The sequence below is a fragment of the Lycium barbarum genome, chromosome 4, assembly GCF_019175385.1.
Source record: "Lycium barbarum isolate Lr01 chromosome 4, ASM1917538v2, whole genome shotgun sequence".
NCBI lineage: Eukaryota > Viridiplantae > Streptophyta > Magnoliopsida > Solanales > Solanaceae > Lycium > Lycium barbarum.
This window is the reverse complement of record NC_083340.1, coordinates 2,767,230-2,782,452: the sequence shown is the minus strand read 5'-3', so window position 1 is coordinate 2,782,452 and position 15,223 is coordinate 2,767,230. Positions and strand designations below refer to the sequence as shown.

The 15,223-nt window shown below is 36.1% G+C and overlaps 2 protein-coding genes across 3 annotated transcripts; one reads left to right on the top strand and one right to left on the bottom strand.

Moving 5' to 3' along the window:
* Window positions 1-1,206: 1,206 nt before the first annotated feature.
* LOC132634838 (reticulon-like protein B4) lies at window positions 1,207-3,864 on the top strand. The gene is made up of 5 exons (XM_060350945.1): window positions 1,207-1,607; window positions 2,557-2,737; window positions 3,061-3,202; window positions 3,346-3,415; window positions 3,507-3,864. Exons 1-5 carry the CDS (start codon window positions 1,307-1,309, stop codon window positions 3,674-3,676), a joined length of 864 nt encoding a protein of 287 aa, XP_060206928.1. The 5' UTR covers window positions 1,207-1,306; the 3' UTR covers window positions 3,677-3,864.
* Window positions 3,865-4,943: 1,079 nt separating this feature from the next.
* On the bottom strand, window positions 4,944-13,280 carry LOC132634837 (uncharacterized). 2 transcript variants are annotated; one of them, XM_060350944.1, is made up of 17 exons: window positions 13,042-13,280; window positions 12,366-12,624; window positions 10,717-10,838; window positions 10,539-10,627; window positions 10,429-10,464; window positions 10,189-10,273; window positions 9,609-9,651; window positions 9,412-9,506; window positions 8,807-8,871; window positions 8,161-8,657; window positions 7,989-8,076; window positions 7,717-7,857; window positions 6,738-7,306; window positions 6,351-6,489; window positions 6,206-6,274; window positions 5,970-6,098; window positions 4,944-5,519 (listed from the first exon to the last, which is right to left on the bottom strand). In XM_060350944.1, the coding sequence occupies exons 2-17, from the start codon at window positions 12,578-12,580 to the stop codon at window positions 5,406-5,408; spliced, it is 2,496 nt and encodes an 831-aa protein (XP_060206927.1). In that variant the 5' UTR covers window positions 12,581-12,624; window positions 13,042-13,280; the 3' UTR covers window positions 4,944-5,405. The 2 variants fall into 2 exon arrangements, with proteins under 2 accessions (XP_060206927.1, XP_060206926.1); XM_060350943.1 differs by having other exon boundaries at window positions 12,366-13,280.
* Window positions 13,281-15,223: the final 1,943 nt, after the last annotated feature.

Below are 15,223 nucleotides of genomic sequence, written 5' to 3'. Positions count from 1 at the left end.
TCCGAAGTCCTAATCATGCTTTTCCTATCAATTTCATAACATATACAATCAATCAATCAAAGTCTAACTCAAGTAGACCGTAACCTACCTCAAAGCAGAACTGGGACAATGCAATCACCCCGCGATAGCTTTCCCCTTTCGCAAGCTTTCGAACGTTCAAAGTATAGAAATACAGCGCTATATGAGTATTCGAATGGGTGAACTATCACTTAAGCGTGAATTCATACTAATATTGATCCCAATAATCATATTATATCCGTTCATGGGTTTTCTGATCGTTTCAACCCTTTTACAAGCAATATTTATGCTAAAGTTATCATCTTTATGAAACCCTAAGTCTCAATACATCACTCCCATCATGTAATAATCAAACTCTCATCCTAGGAAGTGATAATCTATGCTCCTAGATGATTAAACAACAATAAAATCAGTAACCCATTTATTTATTTGAGGGTTTGCAGTTTCTAGGGTTCTATCCTTTCAATCACCATTACAGACCCTTTAACTAATCATAGAATCTAAAACTATGATGAAATGAACAAAGTGAAAGGTTGAGACTTACCTTTCAAGAGAGTTATAGCCCTAGCCTAAGAATTTGGACACAAGAGTTCTTGGAAACTGTTTTGCAATTGTGTGGGGAATGGGTTCGGAATAAATCATATAAAACATGAGTTCTGCCTCCCGTCGATCTCTGCAGCGGTCAATGTCTCGTTGCAGCGGGAAACCTCTCGCTGCAGCGTCGTAGCGACCTTCTACCCGCTACGACGGACCCGCTGCACCGGTCCCACACCCGCTGCAGCCGTCCATTTTGAGTAGTAGCTTGGGGTTTTCCACCAGCTTTCACCCAAAAATCCCAACACCAATCCAAGGCCCTACAGACGCAAACAAAACATGCACGCATACATAAAAATGTGCTACGGACTCACCCGCAGCCTCGAAATTGCCAACGGAGATCTAGTTTTCTAAGTCACCCCCATAACGACGTTACAATATATTTTAAAATATTGATCAAAGTTAACATAATTTGAATCTAGAGAAACAAAACATAAGCACTAATTTGGAAAGGAGGGAGTATTTTTTTTTTAAAAAAAAAAAGGTTACATTTTGATAATCAAATACTATAAGATGGAAAGTAACGTTCACCAATAAGTGAAGGACTAAAAGCAAATAACAGCAATTATAAAGGCACCTACAGATTCATCCAGATACTGAAAAACCTCTCAAATCTTTTTTCTCTCTCAGTATCTCTGCAACATAAAATAAATCTCCGATTTTGTAGGGTAATTAGGGTTTCAACACTACCACTATGACGGAACTCGAAGAACATAATAAAGTGGAGCATAAAGAGGAGTCAATGATGGAGAAAATTGCTGATACACTTCATCTCTCCAATAATAATCATCATCACGATAATAAGAAAACGACATCGTCTTCCTCTTCTTCTGATTCAGATGACGATAAGAAACAACCCAAAATGGTGTCGTCCCCGCCCCATAAATCGTCGTTTCCTCAGCCTACGTCACCGGTGACGTCATCGTTTAAGTCAAAGGTTGGTCGGCTATTTGGTCGGGAACGCCCTGTTCATAAAGTCTTCGGTGGTGGTAAACGTAAGTTCACTTTTTCACTTAAATTAAAATATTCTTGTTACTACAGTTAACTTTTTCTTTTTTACTGTGCAAAATCTATGAATGAATATTCGGATTTTGATTTTTTTTTTTAAATTTTTATATGGATATACTTTTTGATTAATCACTAAACAACTGAAATAGTTGGGTTGAGGTTTATGAATCTTTCTATTTTTAGTAAATATCTTGTTGGTATAGTTTTTTTTTTCTTCTAGTTTTACTGTGGAAAATCTGTGAATGAATATTTTGGTTTTTAGTTTTTTTTTTTTTAAATCTCGATATACTTTTTTATTAATTAATCAATAAACAAAAGAAAGAAGCTTGAGTTAGATTTATCAATCTTTTATTTTCATTTTGTACTATTTTCGTGTGTGTGTATTTTTGGTGGTTGACTAAGATTGATATAGCTTGATGTTAGATAAGATAGTGGATCTTTCATTTGATTAAGGTTTCATAGTTCATTGTTTTTAGATCTGGATCTGTATATTGTAGTCCTATAGTAAGCTTAAAGGGACTGTAAAAAGTTAAAAGCTTTTGACTTTTTGTTTGTGTACTTGGTCTGAATAAGTTACTCAATCGCCTTTAACTAGTTTTAGTGGAGTACTTCGTTAAATAGTTTGGCATTGAGTGTCACCTTTGAGATGATTTGCTGTTTTTTTTTTTATTAAAGTTTCGATTTTTTAGCACAAATTTTTTTAATTCCTTTTTGGGGTTTTGGAATTTGTATATATTTTAGGCTGTGGATGGTGCAAGTTTTAAGAAGGGTTAGTTTGAGTGGAGAAAGTATTAATTTATTTCTCGGGTCAAGGGTTTAAGGTTAATACCAATCAAAAAAAAAGGGGGGGAATGGATATTGAGGATTCATATATCCGATACAACTCGACTGATTTATTCATATAATAATTTTTTTGGTATTGGTTTGGTGGTGCAGCTGCTGATGTGTTCTTGTGGAGGAACAAGAAGATATCTGCATCATTTCTCGGCGGGGCTACAGCTATCTGGGTTCTCTTTGAGGTAGTAGAATACCATTTGCTTACCCTTCTCTGTCATGGTTTGATGATTGCTCTTGCTGGATTGTTTTTGTGGAGCAATGCTAGCACCTTCATCACCAAGTAAGTTCTATTGCTCTTATACACAAATGCTACCACTTTTACAAGGAATATGCTTAAATGTTACAACTTTTAAGAAGATTGGTACAGCGGACATAACTTGTTTAACTTTTAAGAAGATTGGTATAGCAGTTATAACTTGTTAACTTTTAAGGGTAATATATATATATATATATATATATATATATATATATATATTAGAGGATTGGTATAGTAGACGTGGGAATATAAATTAGAGGATTGGTATGTCAGACATTAACTAGTTTGGGATTGGGGTGTGGTTTATTGATTCCTGGATTGATATATGTTTTCTTTACCCTGTGTAGATCTACACCACACATTCCGGAAGTTCACATCCCTGAGAAACCCGTATTGGAGTTTGCCTCTGCTCTTAGGAATGAGATGAATCGCGCCTTTACAGTTCTGAGGGAAATTGCATCTGGAAGAGATCTGAAGATGTTCCTTTTGGTGCGTCTCTTAAATTTTCATGCTAATAATCAATGATACTTTCATCAGAATGATTAGTTTGGTTTCAAAATCTCATGTCTAGTCACATTATATTTGGGAGTTTGGGTGTGAAATTTCATGTTATGATCCTGTAACTTTACCAGGTCATTGGTGGCTTGTTTATCGCGTCAATCTTGGGCGGTTGCTGTGATTTCTTGACCCTGTTCTACATAAGTAAGTAACGTCACCCCTGATCAACTCCTGTCTTAGATTTATATGCTACTTCTGGGATTTGAGATTGATTTTGTGTAATTTTTTGGAACAGTTGTGGTGGTGCTTCACACTGTACCTGTTCTCTATGAGAAATATGAGGATCAAGTGGATTCATTTGCTGAGAAAGCCTTGCATGAACTCAAGAAACAGTATGCCGTCTTTGATGCAAAAGTATTGAGTAAAATTCCTCGAGGACCATTGAGAGATAAGAAGAAAGCTTAGACATTCACTATCTGTTGTGGTATTATAGATGCATCTTGTGATTGTCCTTGTGAATTTTGATACAAGATGGTGGAAGTGTCTTTTAGGTTCGAAGAGAAGGTGGTCGAATTTAGTCTGTGTTCAAGATCGTGGAATTTATGTTAATGTATAATAATGACATGGAATACTCTTTATGTGTCTGTTGTTTATTTGGGTGTTCTGTTTTTATTTTTGTGAAGTATTTTTTAAGTTATTTTCTTTGATCGGCAAAATCCTTAGACGTGTGACAGACAAACTGATTGAAGACGATTTATCAAATTCACGTCAGAATTCTATTAACGTGAGAGGTGGGACTAGGGTAAAAGATGTTTGTGGCATGTTCTTTAGTAGGTCGGCAGTTGTCCACTATGGTCCACATGCTGAAATGATGGTGTGTCCTAACTGAGCTAATATGGCAGTATTGAGAGGGACTGAATGGAAACTAATATGGCAGTATAGAAATTTTAAGTTGATAAGGACTCGACTTTTGGTCTTTTTGCCGGCAATAATTGTTTCGTTTCTCCTGAAATTGATTTTTATTTTGGACCAATGAAGGGTGTTAGTTGTTACTTTTTTTCTCTTTTCAAAACGCGATACGTTATAAAATGTGCTATATTTGTTACCTTTAAAAAGATACTCCCTTCGGATCACAAAAGAGTCCATTTAGTTATTTAGATACTCTTTAAGAAAATATTAACCTCTAGGTAAAAATAAGTAATTTGATTAAATTATTCTTAATTAAATAGACATTGAGATTTGATTATATAACACTTAATAGGAGCAAATATGAAAAAATAAGGTTAATTTTTTCTTGATTTGCTAAGCGAATTTTTTTTATCATTTTGATAAAAAAAAAAAAAAGACTAAGTGGACTCTTTTTGATCCGGAGGAAATATATGTTATTGTTGTGTTAATGTATTTTTCTGGCATTTGTATCGGGTTATCAGAGTTGGTGATACATCTATTCCTAGGTTTTGCACGAAATAGTAATCTGAGAGATATATTAGTGTTGAAAAGCTTTAGGCTCTTCAATTCAATGGACGAGGTTTAAACTTTAAACAATGGCAAATTCTTAATGGTTCTTGAAAAACGGGTATCGTAATGGTTCTTCGTCGCCATGTTCAAGTTTTACTTTGACAAGTTAGTCGATGTTGATATATAGAAGGCTGAATCTGATTGTTATAATAGAGATTAGACGGGAAATGTGGATTTTACATGCTCCCATCAACCAAATAATTGCAGAAATACATGGCATTGCAAGAAAGTATCTATAAAGAATTTCTTCAACTGATACATCACTAAATTGTTGAGAGAAAGTACAAGCGGTTGGCTTCCTCTTTAGCACTTGCAAAGAAGAGGAAGGAAAAAGCAACTCTGAAATCTCTTCCTCCTTTTCCTTTGGTGTTAAACAGGAAACAACCTGCACCTTCAGTAAGTGTACAGTGTAAATATTACAGAACCAACAACACAACGATTTCATTCAAGCCTACAACATAAAACTACACTGAAATGCAAAGCGAACAGGTCAGCAAGACTCAGTTACGACCAGCAAAGTAAGTCTCTTGATCTCTACGACTATTCTCTAATCATCTGAGAAAATACTCTTATCACCTCTTTAACAACTTCTTTCTTTTGTCAGCATCTTGAATTCCCAAAGATGCATACTGTATGAGGGGTCGAGAAGGGTGCAGGAAGATGAAATATAGCTATCCTACAGAAAATAAGATAACTGCTCTTTTTTCCTTGATCCTCCTTCCCCATATAACTCATTCCATTGTTTTAGCTCGCTCATTATCGATCCACCGGCTGCAAAGCTAGCCGCAACCTGTTACACAAAAACAAGAGACACGACGTGATCAAAATGTGGTACTGAGATAATATCCCCGCATGCTGCAGTCACAAGCACACCGTGAAACTGATTGAATGAGTTCACCCAAGCTTAAAGAGGTCAAACTGACTGCTGTGAATAACTGCAGTTGTTAAATCTTTCTTAATGGGATCCAGTCAACCAAAAAGGGTGCATTATTTAGGTGTTACGTTGCCTAAAGAAGTCCATAGGACTTGATACGTGATGTCGGGCCAAATAAAAAAAAGTGCCATTTGGTGTGAAACTTATTCCTCCCATTTGGTGTGCAACTTATTCCGTGAACTCTTGATCATTCGCAGCCCACATCAAGAACATAATTTTCCGAAGAAACCTCTCTCGAAGAAAAAGTAAGTTCTTAATATGTTTAGCAAACCACGGACAATAGAGATACAGAGAGATTCCTCCAACCTGATTTTTGGCTTCTTTGAAGTCTGCCATATTCAAAGGCCGGATAGTGATCACCTTATCCTCCTTATCTTCATCTGTAGGTGGAGCAACTCCAGCATTCTTAGCTTCCTCAGCTCTGCGCTTCTTCTCCTGCAGAAGTTGAAGGTCATTAATAGGAGGCCAATAGAACAGTAAAGGGATGAACAAGCAAAAATCAATTAGCAATATAAATTGGTCAAGGAAGATATTTCACATACTATGTCCTTGAGTCTTTCTTGCTGTATCAACTCTCTAACTGGCCGATATGCAGCAGTGGTGCACAGATTCTGTCCCAAGAATTGCCACATATTTCTTAGTTGGTGAGATTTAAAGAATATGGAAACCAGAAACAAGTTATACAACCTTGAGATCACTTCCAGAGTAACCTTCAGTCATAGTCGCCAGCTCCTTGAAGTCCAATCCTTCATCAACTCTCTCCTTGGCCAATAGAGTTTTCATGATCATTTCCCTGTTCTCTGCTGATGGTAAACCAACCATAATTCTGTATTTGAGAGGGGAGATCATTACTATTCGACATCAAAAAACAGAAAAAGAACGTAGTGGTACCTAACACTAGAAATATGCTCCCAACGTTAATAATAATCTAGGAAACACCGAATTCATAATCTCCTGGAATGTGATTCCTGTTCTTAACAAAGCTCAATTCTTTTATATATCATAGGCTGATATTTATCATACTTCATGTCTAGAAAAGAAATTACTATTCATCATTGGCAGATCAGATAGTACCTTCTCTCAAAACGCCTAATAATTGCTTCATCAAGGTCAAATGGCCTATTGGTAGCAGCAAGAACAAGAATTCTTTCACCTGCTTTTGTCAGTAACCCATCCCAATGAGTCATGAACTCATTCTTTATTTTCCGCATAGCTTCATGCTCCCCCGCTCTAGATCTCTGGCCAAGCATGCTATCAACCTCATCCACAAAGATAATAGTGGGAGAGACCTTAGCTGCAAGAGTGAACAAGGCACGCACATTTTTCTCATCTTCTCCAAACCATTTTGAAGTAATTGTAGACATTGACACATTGATGAAACTTGCTCCAGCTTCTCTCGCTATGGCCTTTGCCAACATAGTCTTCCCTGTGCCAGGGGGCCCAAATAGCAGTATTCCTCTGCATGGCTTCAAAAGGCCACCTTTGAATAGGTCCGGTCTCCTCAGGGGCAACATCACCAATTCCTGAAGAGATTCTTTGAGTTCGTCCAGGGCACCAATATCAGCAAATGTCACACCAATTTCATTTGCTGGTATGACTTCAGGCCTTATGCGCTTCTCAAATTCATTGTCAGGGGGGACTTCCTGATACAATCAACATAAAGCAATCTTCAGTTGAAGTGGTAATAAGGAAAACAAGGGATTGTGCCCCCATATTACAGTAAATTTTGTAAAATGAAGAGGAAAAGTAAATCACGGTAAGGTTCAGTGCTTAGGAGTATGATTGATAATCTGCTCAGCTAAAGGATCGAAACTCAAGATACAGAGGTCCCAGAAACATAAATCTGAGCTCGTGAGAATCATGGTTAGAACATTAGCATATTAGAAGAGTAAAGTTTTAATCAGCATGTTCCCCTGCATTGACAAATATCAGATGTGTCGTGGTTCACACATATAAATACGTATACCATGTATTCATCAAATCATTAATTATTCAATATATCACATCTTCTCTTATTTTCAGACAGAGCTGAACAATCAGAATGCCAACTCACAGGAGTTTTTGGCGCTGGAGTTGAAACGTTTCCATCCTTCACCGGTGGGACAGGAGCTTCAGCTTCACCTTTTTTTTCTGGTGGGATACCTTCAGTTTTGTCTTCCGGTTTTGTAATACTGGCTTCTGGACCCTGAGCGTCCTACAATAAATGAAAATAACTTAAAACTCTATGTTATCTGTTTCAAAAAAAAAAAAATATAACTTAAAACTCTGAAGTCTACTATTTCAAAATTACATTGACCTTCTCAAACATAAACCAAATTATCCTACCTTGGATGTTTCAGCTCGTGCTTCGAGCTTTAAGGTATCCTTCCCAGCAGATTTTCCTTCCTGAAATACGTCCAATCCATGGGACAAGCTGTTGGTTTTCAAAGTCAAGAATTCAGCAAGATTTTACACTTACCATCATACAAAGGGAGAAAAAATAGAACATAAGAACGACCTTGAAGATGAAATAACAAGCTTCCCATTTCTGTATTCAGGGTCTTTTGTATTCATCAGATGGTACGAGATTGCTGATACCACAATTTCTTCTATATAGTTACTGAGGACCATGGTGTCCGCCATACAAATTGAGCCTAGATCTTCACATTCAATATCATTTGCAGAAAGTACTTCCATTATGTGATTTCTGTTATCTTGAAACTGGATCATCTTCATATCCTCTTCTAGTTGAGACTTCCAACTAACAAGATGGGTTTCCTCTTCTGGGGGTTTGATTTCAAGGTTATACGGAAATATTGAAGATAGCCTTTCATCGATTTCCCTATAATCATTTCCAGGGTCCACAATTCTTGAACCAAGGATCAAAACAGCTCCAGACAATCTCTTCAGCATTTTCTGGAACAACACATACATCTTTTCAGATCTACAAAGGACCTTCTCAACATCCCTGAGATAGAGAACTATGGGACTGGTTTTTGATACTTTGACAAGAACCTGTAAATGGAGTCAGCAATCTTAGACCGACAAATATAATAGAGAAAGATCAGGTGATGGCTATAAAGGACAAATTATACTTGATTATTCAAAGTCGATTATAAACAAAAAATTTGGGTTTTGGGATGCATTGAACCCAAAATGAGTACCTTGTACAAGGTCTGTATAAGAAGCTTCTCATCAAAAGACCAGCTACTGTTGCGCGTAAGTGGAGCTGTGAAAGGGTAGAGTAGGAAAACATTTGCATCAATTTATTGGTGCACAATTTGAAGCTTAAGCAGATCTATAAATTCTATTTCAGAAAAGAATCCTACAAACTCTTCCATGAAAGACCCAGTCTCTAGGCAGACCCTCAAAGGAAAATAATGAAGCACATTCAGTCACTGATCTACAAGTTGAGTCACAGCTGACAAGCTGGGTAGCATCTCTGCCTACTTACAAGGTAAGACATTAACACTCCATAGTTCTCTAAAAGAATCTCCCTGTGTAAATGAAGAGAAAAATACAGAATTGTTCATTGGCTTACACTTGTTTTTAAGAATTATAATTAGCCAGACAGAAGGTTCTTAGAACCTAACAAAACTCAACCCTGGGATCTCACCATTTAAACAAAAAAGTAGAAGAATTTCAGTCAAAGCTTGGAGAAGAGAGTTACAGTCGAACTGCTTCTTAAGCAATTCGAAGGGACCAAGGCAATTAAACTAATTCAGTAAGCTTCAAGAAAAGCAATCTCATGGTTGATGCAAGTCAAAACCTGGATTTCCTGATGAGCCATATGAAGTAAAATTATTCAAATTCGCCGAGGCAGATGCATTCCTACGCAAATTTGTAGCTTTTAAAGACCCATCTCTGCAAGCATATCAGGAAACAACAATCAGACATGACCAAGAAAAAAAGAAGGAAAAAAAGTGAGTAACATATTCATAGGATAAAAGAAGACTGATGTCATACTTTGATGCGATATCAACTCCACTGCTTTGTCTACGCAATGAGCCTGCAGCAACAGAATCGCATGCATTTGTAACCAAAAAAAATAAAAATAAAAATGAAGCATAGATTTTGGAGCATCAAGTTGCAAAATCTCAGCAGGTTAGCCAAAACAATCCACAACAATAATAATTGCCAGGGCCAACCCAAAAACTAAAAGCTTCAATGCCTACAAAGTTAACAATAGTCAAAACTTATTCTCAACCCACTTGTACTTGCAGCACAAAGAGCATCCAATGCTTCATATTCTGCTTCAAACACCCTATGCTGTTCTACAATTTGCATAACCGTACTCAAGACTTGTTTAAAGAAAGAAGCTTTACTCAGTGAAACCAAAAAGGTGCTCAAAATTCGGTAACAAAAACTTATAATCTAGTTTATTTTGTGTCAACATTGCACAGAATCTTAGCTTTTCAGCAGACTTGGTTGCTTTGTGGGAAAAAAAGGAGAACTTATAATCTATTTTTTCTGTATCTTTACTGCATAGAACTGCCAGCTTCCTAGGAACTTGGTATATTTCTCTGTAAAGTGATCTAGTTCATACCTTTGTTTTCCTCCTTAGGCTGAAGCATGGAAAAGGATCCAAACATTCGCCCCAAAGTTGTCTCCGATACAGACCTTTTAAAAGACTGCAATAATCGAAGTTATCAACAATCAATACAGATTTTACTTAATGCATCAATATCTTTGTATCTGAAAAATGAATTTCTGCGAACAGATTGACATGTTCTCTAGAGGAAAGTTGGGCATAGGACAAGTGAGAAGACGTAGACTTTTGACTTACATATTCTTTGCATGTTCCTCCATATTTGCTTTGCATCTGTAGAAGGCTGGCCATCAGAATATTCAGCAGATGGAGAAGAAAAGGTGAATCTAAGCTCTTTATTAACATACCTTCAGTGAAAAATCAGTTACATCCAGTAGCAACAGCTTGGCATTAAAGTAATGAGCCAATGCCTTGGCAAGCATTTGTTGATAAAGTTCTGGAAAATGCAAAAACATAAATAGAAAATGAATGGGTAGCAAATCGGAAACTCAAGCCAAATCCAATGTATGATATGCAAAAACTAACCAGCAGGCCCTGACAGCAAAATTGTTCGACTAGCGGGGGAGAGGTTGCGAGTATGCTTAGCAAAGTCGGCATTTGTCAAATGAACAAAAGCAGCACTTGTCAACAACACCCTTGTTTGCTCGCTGTCATATGATATGTTTTTCAAAATCAGTAAGTTGCAGCTCTCTACTAAGTCAAGTCACTCAGAAATTGCCAAAGTGGCAGATATTGTTGATAGATCAAGCAAAGAAGCAAAGCTTCTTAAGAGAGGGGACTGAAGAAAAGAGGTCTTTATAATGATAAAATTCAACAATGAAACATAAAGTCCAGCCTGATAATGCAAACGGAGACCACTCAAAAAGAAGGCCTTAAGTTACCACAGAGCTGATAGTACAAAGCACTTGATTTGTCGACCAAACAAGAAGTGAGCCTAATTTCAAATGCAAACGCTTCTCATTTTTTAAGCAGCAAGTACACAAACTTTCCATTTCCTAACTTGACGTTAGCACACAAATTTTCAAAAGAAACAGAGTTCATAAGTTCCTGGGACATGCAGCTCTTGTACATAAAGAAGGTGCATGACATGCGAAAAGCTACACAATTCAGCTTATTCTCAATCAAGACAAAGAAGAAGTTGGGGGGTCAAAAGCTGATCAAAAGCTTAAAAAGTGCAAATTCTGATATAATCAAGCTTTTTATCTAAAGACAGGTCATTAATCTGACCAAACAATCGACCTCTTTCTCACTCACAAGCAAATCCAGGTCCTTCATTCAAATCATTGGAGTATATACAATACCAAGAAACAATCTTCAAATTTCATTGCTTTGATCATGGTGATAACATATTAAGAAGAAAGCCAGCTTTAATGCAGCGTAAAAAATCCTAAGGTGAACATAGGATATGAATTCTGTTAGCCTGAAGATACCAACAAGTAAGGCCAGTACCTCCAAATCCAAGAACTATGTCAGTCTCTTGAGCCCAATAGAAGTGCTACATATACTATATTGGCTAACCTTCCAACAATTCCACACAATGAACTCACTCAAAATCAGAACAGAGTCTTCAACAATACATTTCCAAATAAAATAGAAGTGCTACATATTACTTCTATTTTTCAAATATTGAACATTAAAGAGCAGGAACAACAACATACCCAGTGTAATCTCACAAGTGGCGTTTAGGGAGGATAAGATGTACGCAGACCTTACCTACCTTTGTAGGGTAGTGAGGCTGTTTACCCTCGGCTCAAAAAGAGAAGTTTCCGAAGCAGGAAAAATATGACAATAAAATAGCAAGATACAAAGCAAATGAAACAACATGGATAATCCCACACAATATTACTCCCTCTGTCCCCATTCATATGGCACGCTTTTCTTTTTATCATGTCTAAGAAGAATGTTACATTTCTATATTTAAAAATAATTTTATTGTTTTGGTCTTGGACCACAAATTTCAAAAGTCATTTTTTTCCCCTTAAACTTCGCGCCCAATGAAATCGTGCAACATAAATTGTGACGGAGTGAATACTACTAGTAATAAGGAGGAGAGTAGATGAGGCTAGGCCCCTGCCTCTCCCACATAAAGAGCAAAACAGATATAAAATGAAATGAAACAGGGCGTAGGAGAAAGCTTTTATTATGCACTGATATTGAGCATCTCTTGTGGTTACCTTAGGTAGTATGGGAACTCATCAAAGGTGACTTTACTATCTTTTCCATTAGCTATGAGATTAAGCATCTCTTGCTCCATAATAATGGGTGTAATAACATTAGCAGCAGATCCACCAGCCCATCTGCTAACTGTCTGCCCTGAAGCCAAACCAATTCCAACTCCAACACCTATTCCCACACCCAAAGCTGATAACAACATATTCTTTTGCTCCATCTCTTATACCTCAAATAACTCCGATATTGATGGTACTTGGTTACCTTAGCAATCAATATAAATATAACTCGGATATTGCAAAACAGAGTACGTCAAGCACGTTTTTTTTTTCTCTCACAAACTGAAGAAAAACGCAATTTTTCAATTGATAAAAAGCAGAGGATTTATATTAAACTCGGATTTGGAGACGAACGTGCTTAAAAACGGTTAAAACTTTACCGTAGGCTTTGGTAAAAACACTCACAAATTCAAATATTTCAAAAACTTTCGTATTAAACTCAGAAACACTTTTTTCTTTCCTCTCTCAAACTAAATAAAAAATCACGATTTTTCAATGGATAAGAAACAGAGGATTTGTATTAAACTCAGATTTGGAGCCGAAAGTGCTTAAAACTTTACCGTAACCTTTGGTAAAAAAAAAAAAAAAATCATTATTCTCCTGGAAGATCATTCACAATCACCTTATTTACGTTGGTGCAGTTTCTTCACACTGCATATAAAGTATCTGCCTTCATAAACACATCCCATATTTATCTACAGCCTTTGCTTTCTGTTTTTTTCCAAAATAAAAATAAAACTGATCGTTTCTACGTAAGACAGAGAGTATATATGTGTATATAATATGGAAGATACGGGAGAGAAGAAATGAGAAAAAAGGATAAAGGTGGTGGTTTTCAGTTCCCGCTTTTTCAGGCTTCGTGTAATGACGAGGTTTTTATTAAGGAAAACCAACTGTATGGGTTTGCTGACGTGTGAGTATTTGTAGATGAATTTAAGGTAGGGATCCTCTACGATTCACACCCTTCTAAAATAAAAAGGATATAACCGTATTTCATGGCGTTTTTTACAAAAATAGAAATACATTTAAGGAGTGGTTGAAACACTTTGTAAAATGTTAATCTCAATTTTTGTAGAATTTTTAAGAAAGGAAAAAATGATAGAGGTAGAACGGGAGAAAGATGGTAAGTCGTTAAAAGATATTCTTTTTTTTTTCTACGTTCTATTTTTCATTGTGATTTACGTTTTAAGAATAAGTGTGAGAAAGAGGATAAAAATTTACTATAATTTTGAAAATCACAACACTCGATTGACGTGCAATGCACATGTCAAAAAGCTAGTAAATAAAAATGGGAGAGGAGGGTTGCGAACTGGAAAATGAAAGAAGTTAACAGAGATCTTCACTAGTGAAAAAATAATTTCGACCAAGTTTAAAAAAAATTACTTTTTTTTGAATTCTCACAACAACAAGGTCTACTCGACACGAATTCCGCGTTAATAAAACTTTTTTGGCTTCTCTCATGCACAACAAAGGTTAATCTACGATTGAGACCAATGTAAATTTCTACAAATATTTAATATTAAATTTATTTATTATTGCAATATTAACTTGAGATTAATAGAAGAGTCCATAACTTTAAGTCCTGAATTCCTTACACTCTTTTGCTTTTGTATTCTTGTGCATCACATTAGAACCATTTTTTAAAAAGAAGTAAATTTATTTATTAACTTTCACAAAAATTTGAAATTTGATCTCCTGTATCTCGATGGTTGCATTGGGTCACAGGTGATTATGGTAGGGATTCTATGCAGAGAATCATTTAAGATTATTCTGGGCCTTGTAGATTCATCAGAACGCAGTACTTGGTACTAGTTGGGCCTGATGATGCTGAAATTGCTAGCCAGTAAGATTTCAGTTAGGAAAGATTAATCAAGTGTAGTTTTACAGAAAGAGGCCTTGGATTTAGTTAAAATTACTAGATTACCCCTTATCTTTTTTATATGTAGCGAAGCAAGTGGATAGAATCATAGAAATATCTCCTATTTTTGGCAAGTATGCAATCAGGTAGTCTGCTTTATCGATGAGTAAGTTAAAAGATTTTAAGTATTATATTTATTAAATCTTGTAGAACTTTTTGCCTTTGGAGAAAGATTGATTCGTTTTCTTTTCCCATTTTATTTCATATAAAATGAGGTTCTCTCTAGTTCATTTTGATAATTATGTTATTTCAAGTGGATGTTTAGTTAGTTTAACAATAAATATAATTGATGGGGTAGAGGGTTTACAGATACTCGTCTAGTTCCTCGTTGATCCAACCTTTCTCGTAGGCTCCCCGCTCCATCAGCGTGATAACTGTTTAAATTATTTAACGCTTCTTCTTATTAGGCAATCCTCAACTTCACGTTCAAATGTTCACTCCAAAAATTTCAGATTTGAGCTCTAAGAATGGAAAATAAGTTAGGAATACTTTACCTCTTTAGTGAATTTACTAGGCCCGAGTTAATTGAATCAATAAGTTTCGAAACCGAATTATTAAACTACAAAAGATTCTTTGAGAATTGATATATAATAATTGCCTAAGGGGTTTGGGGGTTGGGGAACACAAAGAGATGGAAGCATTGGGACTCGCAGAGAAAGGCAGGACTCAAGCTAAGTTGCATGCAAGTAGTAAGCATTAGTATGTATGTCAAAATAAGACATGACTTCCAATAAATCACAATTGATATTGCAAAAGTTGTAGGGATTGCTGACAACAAACTTGCTCAAGTCACAAAGCAAACAACATATATAACCTGCATAGACTAATCATTTATGTGTTACACCTATTTTGGTTCCTTTTTCACTTCAAAATTTAATATAATTCG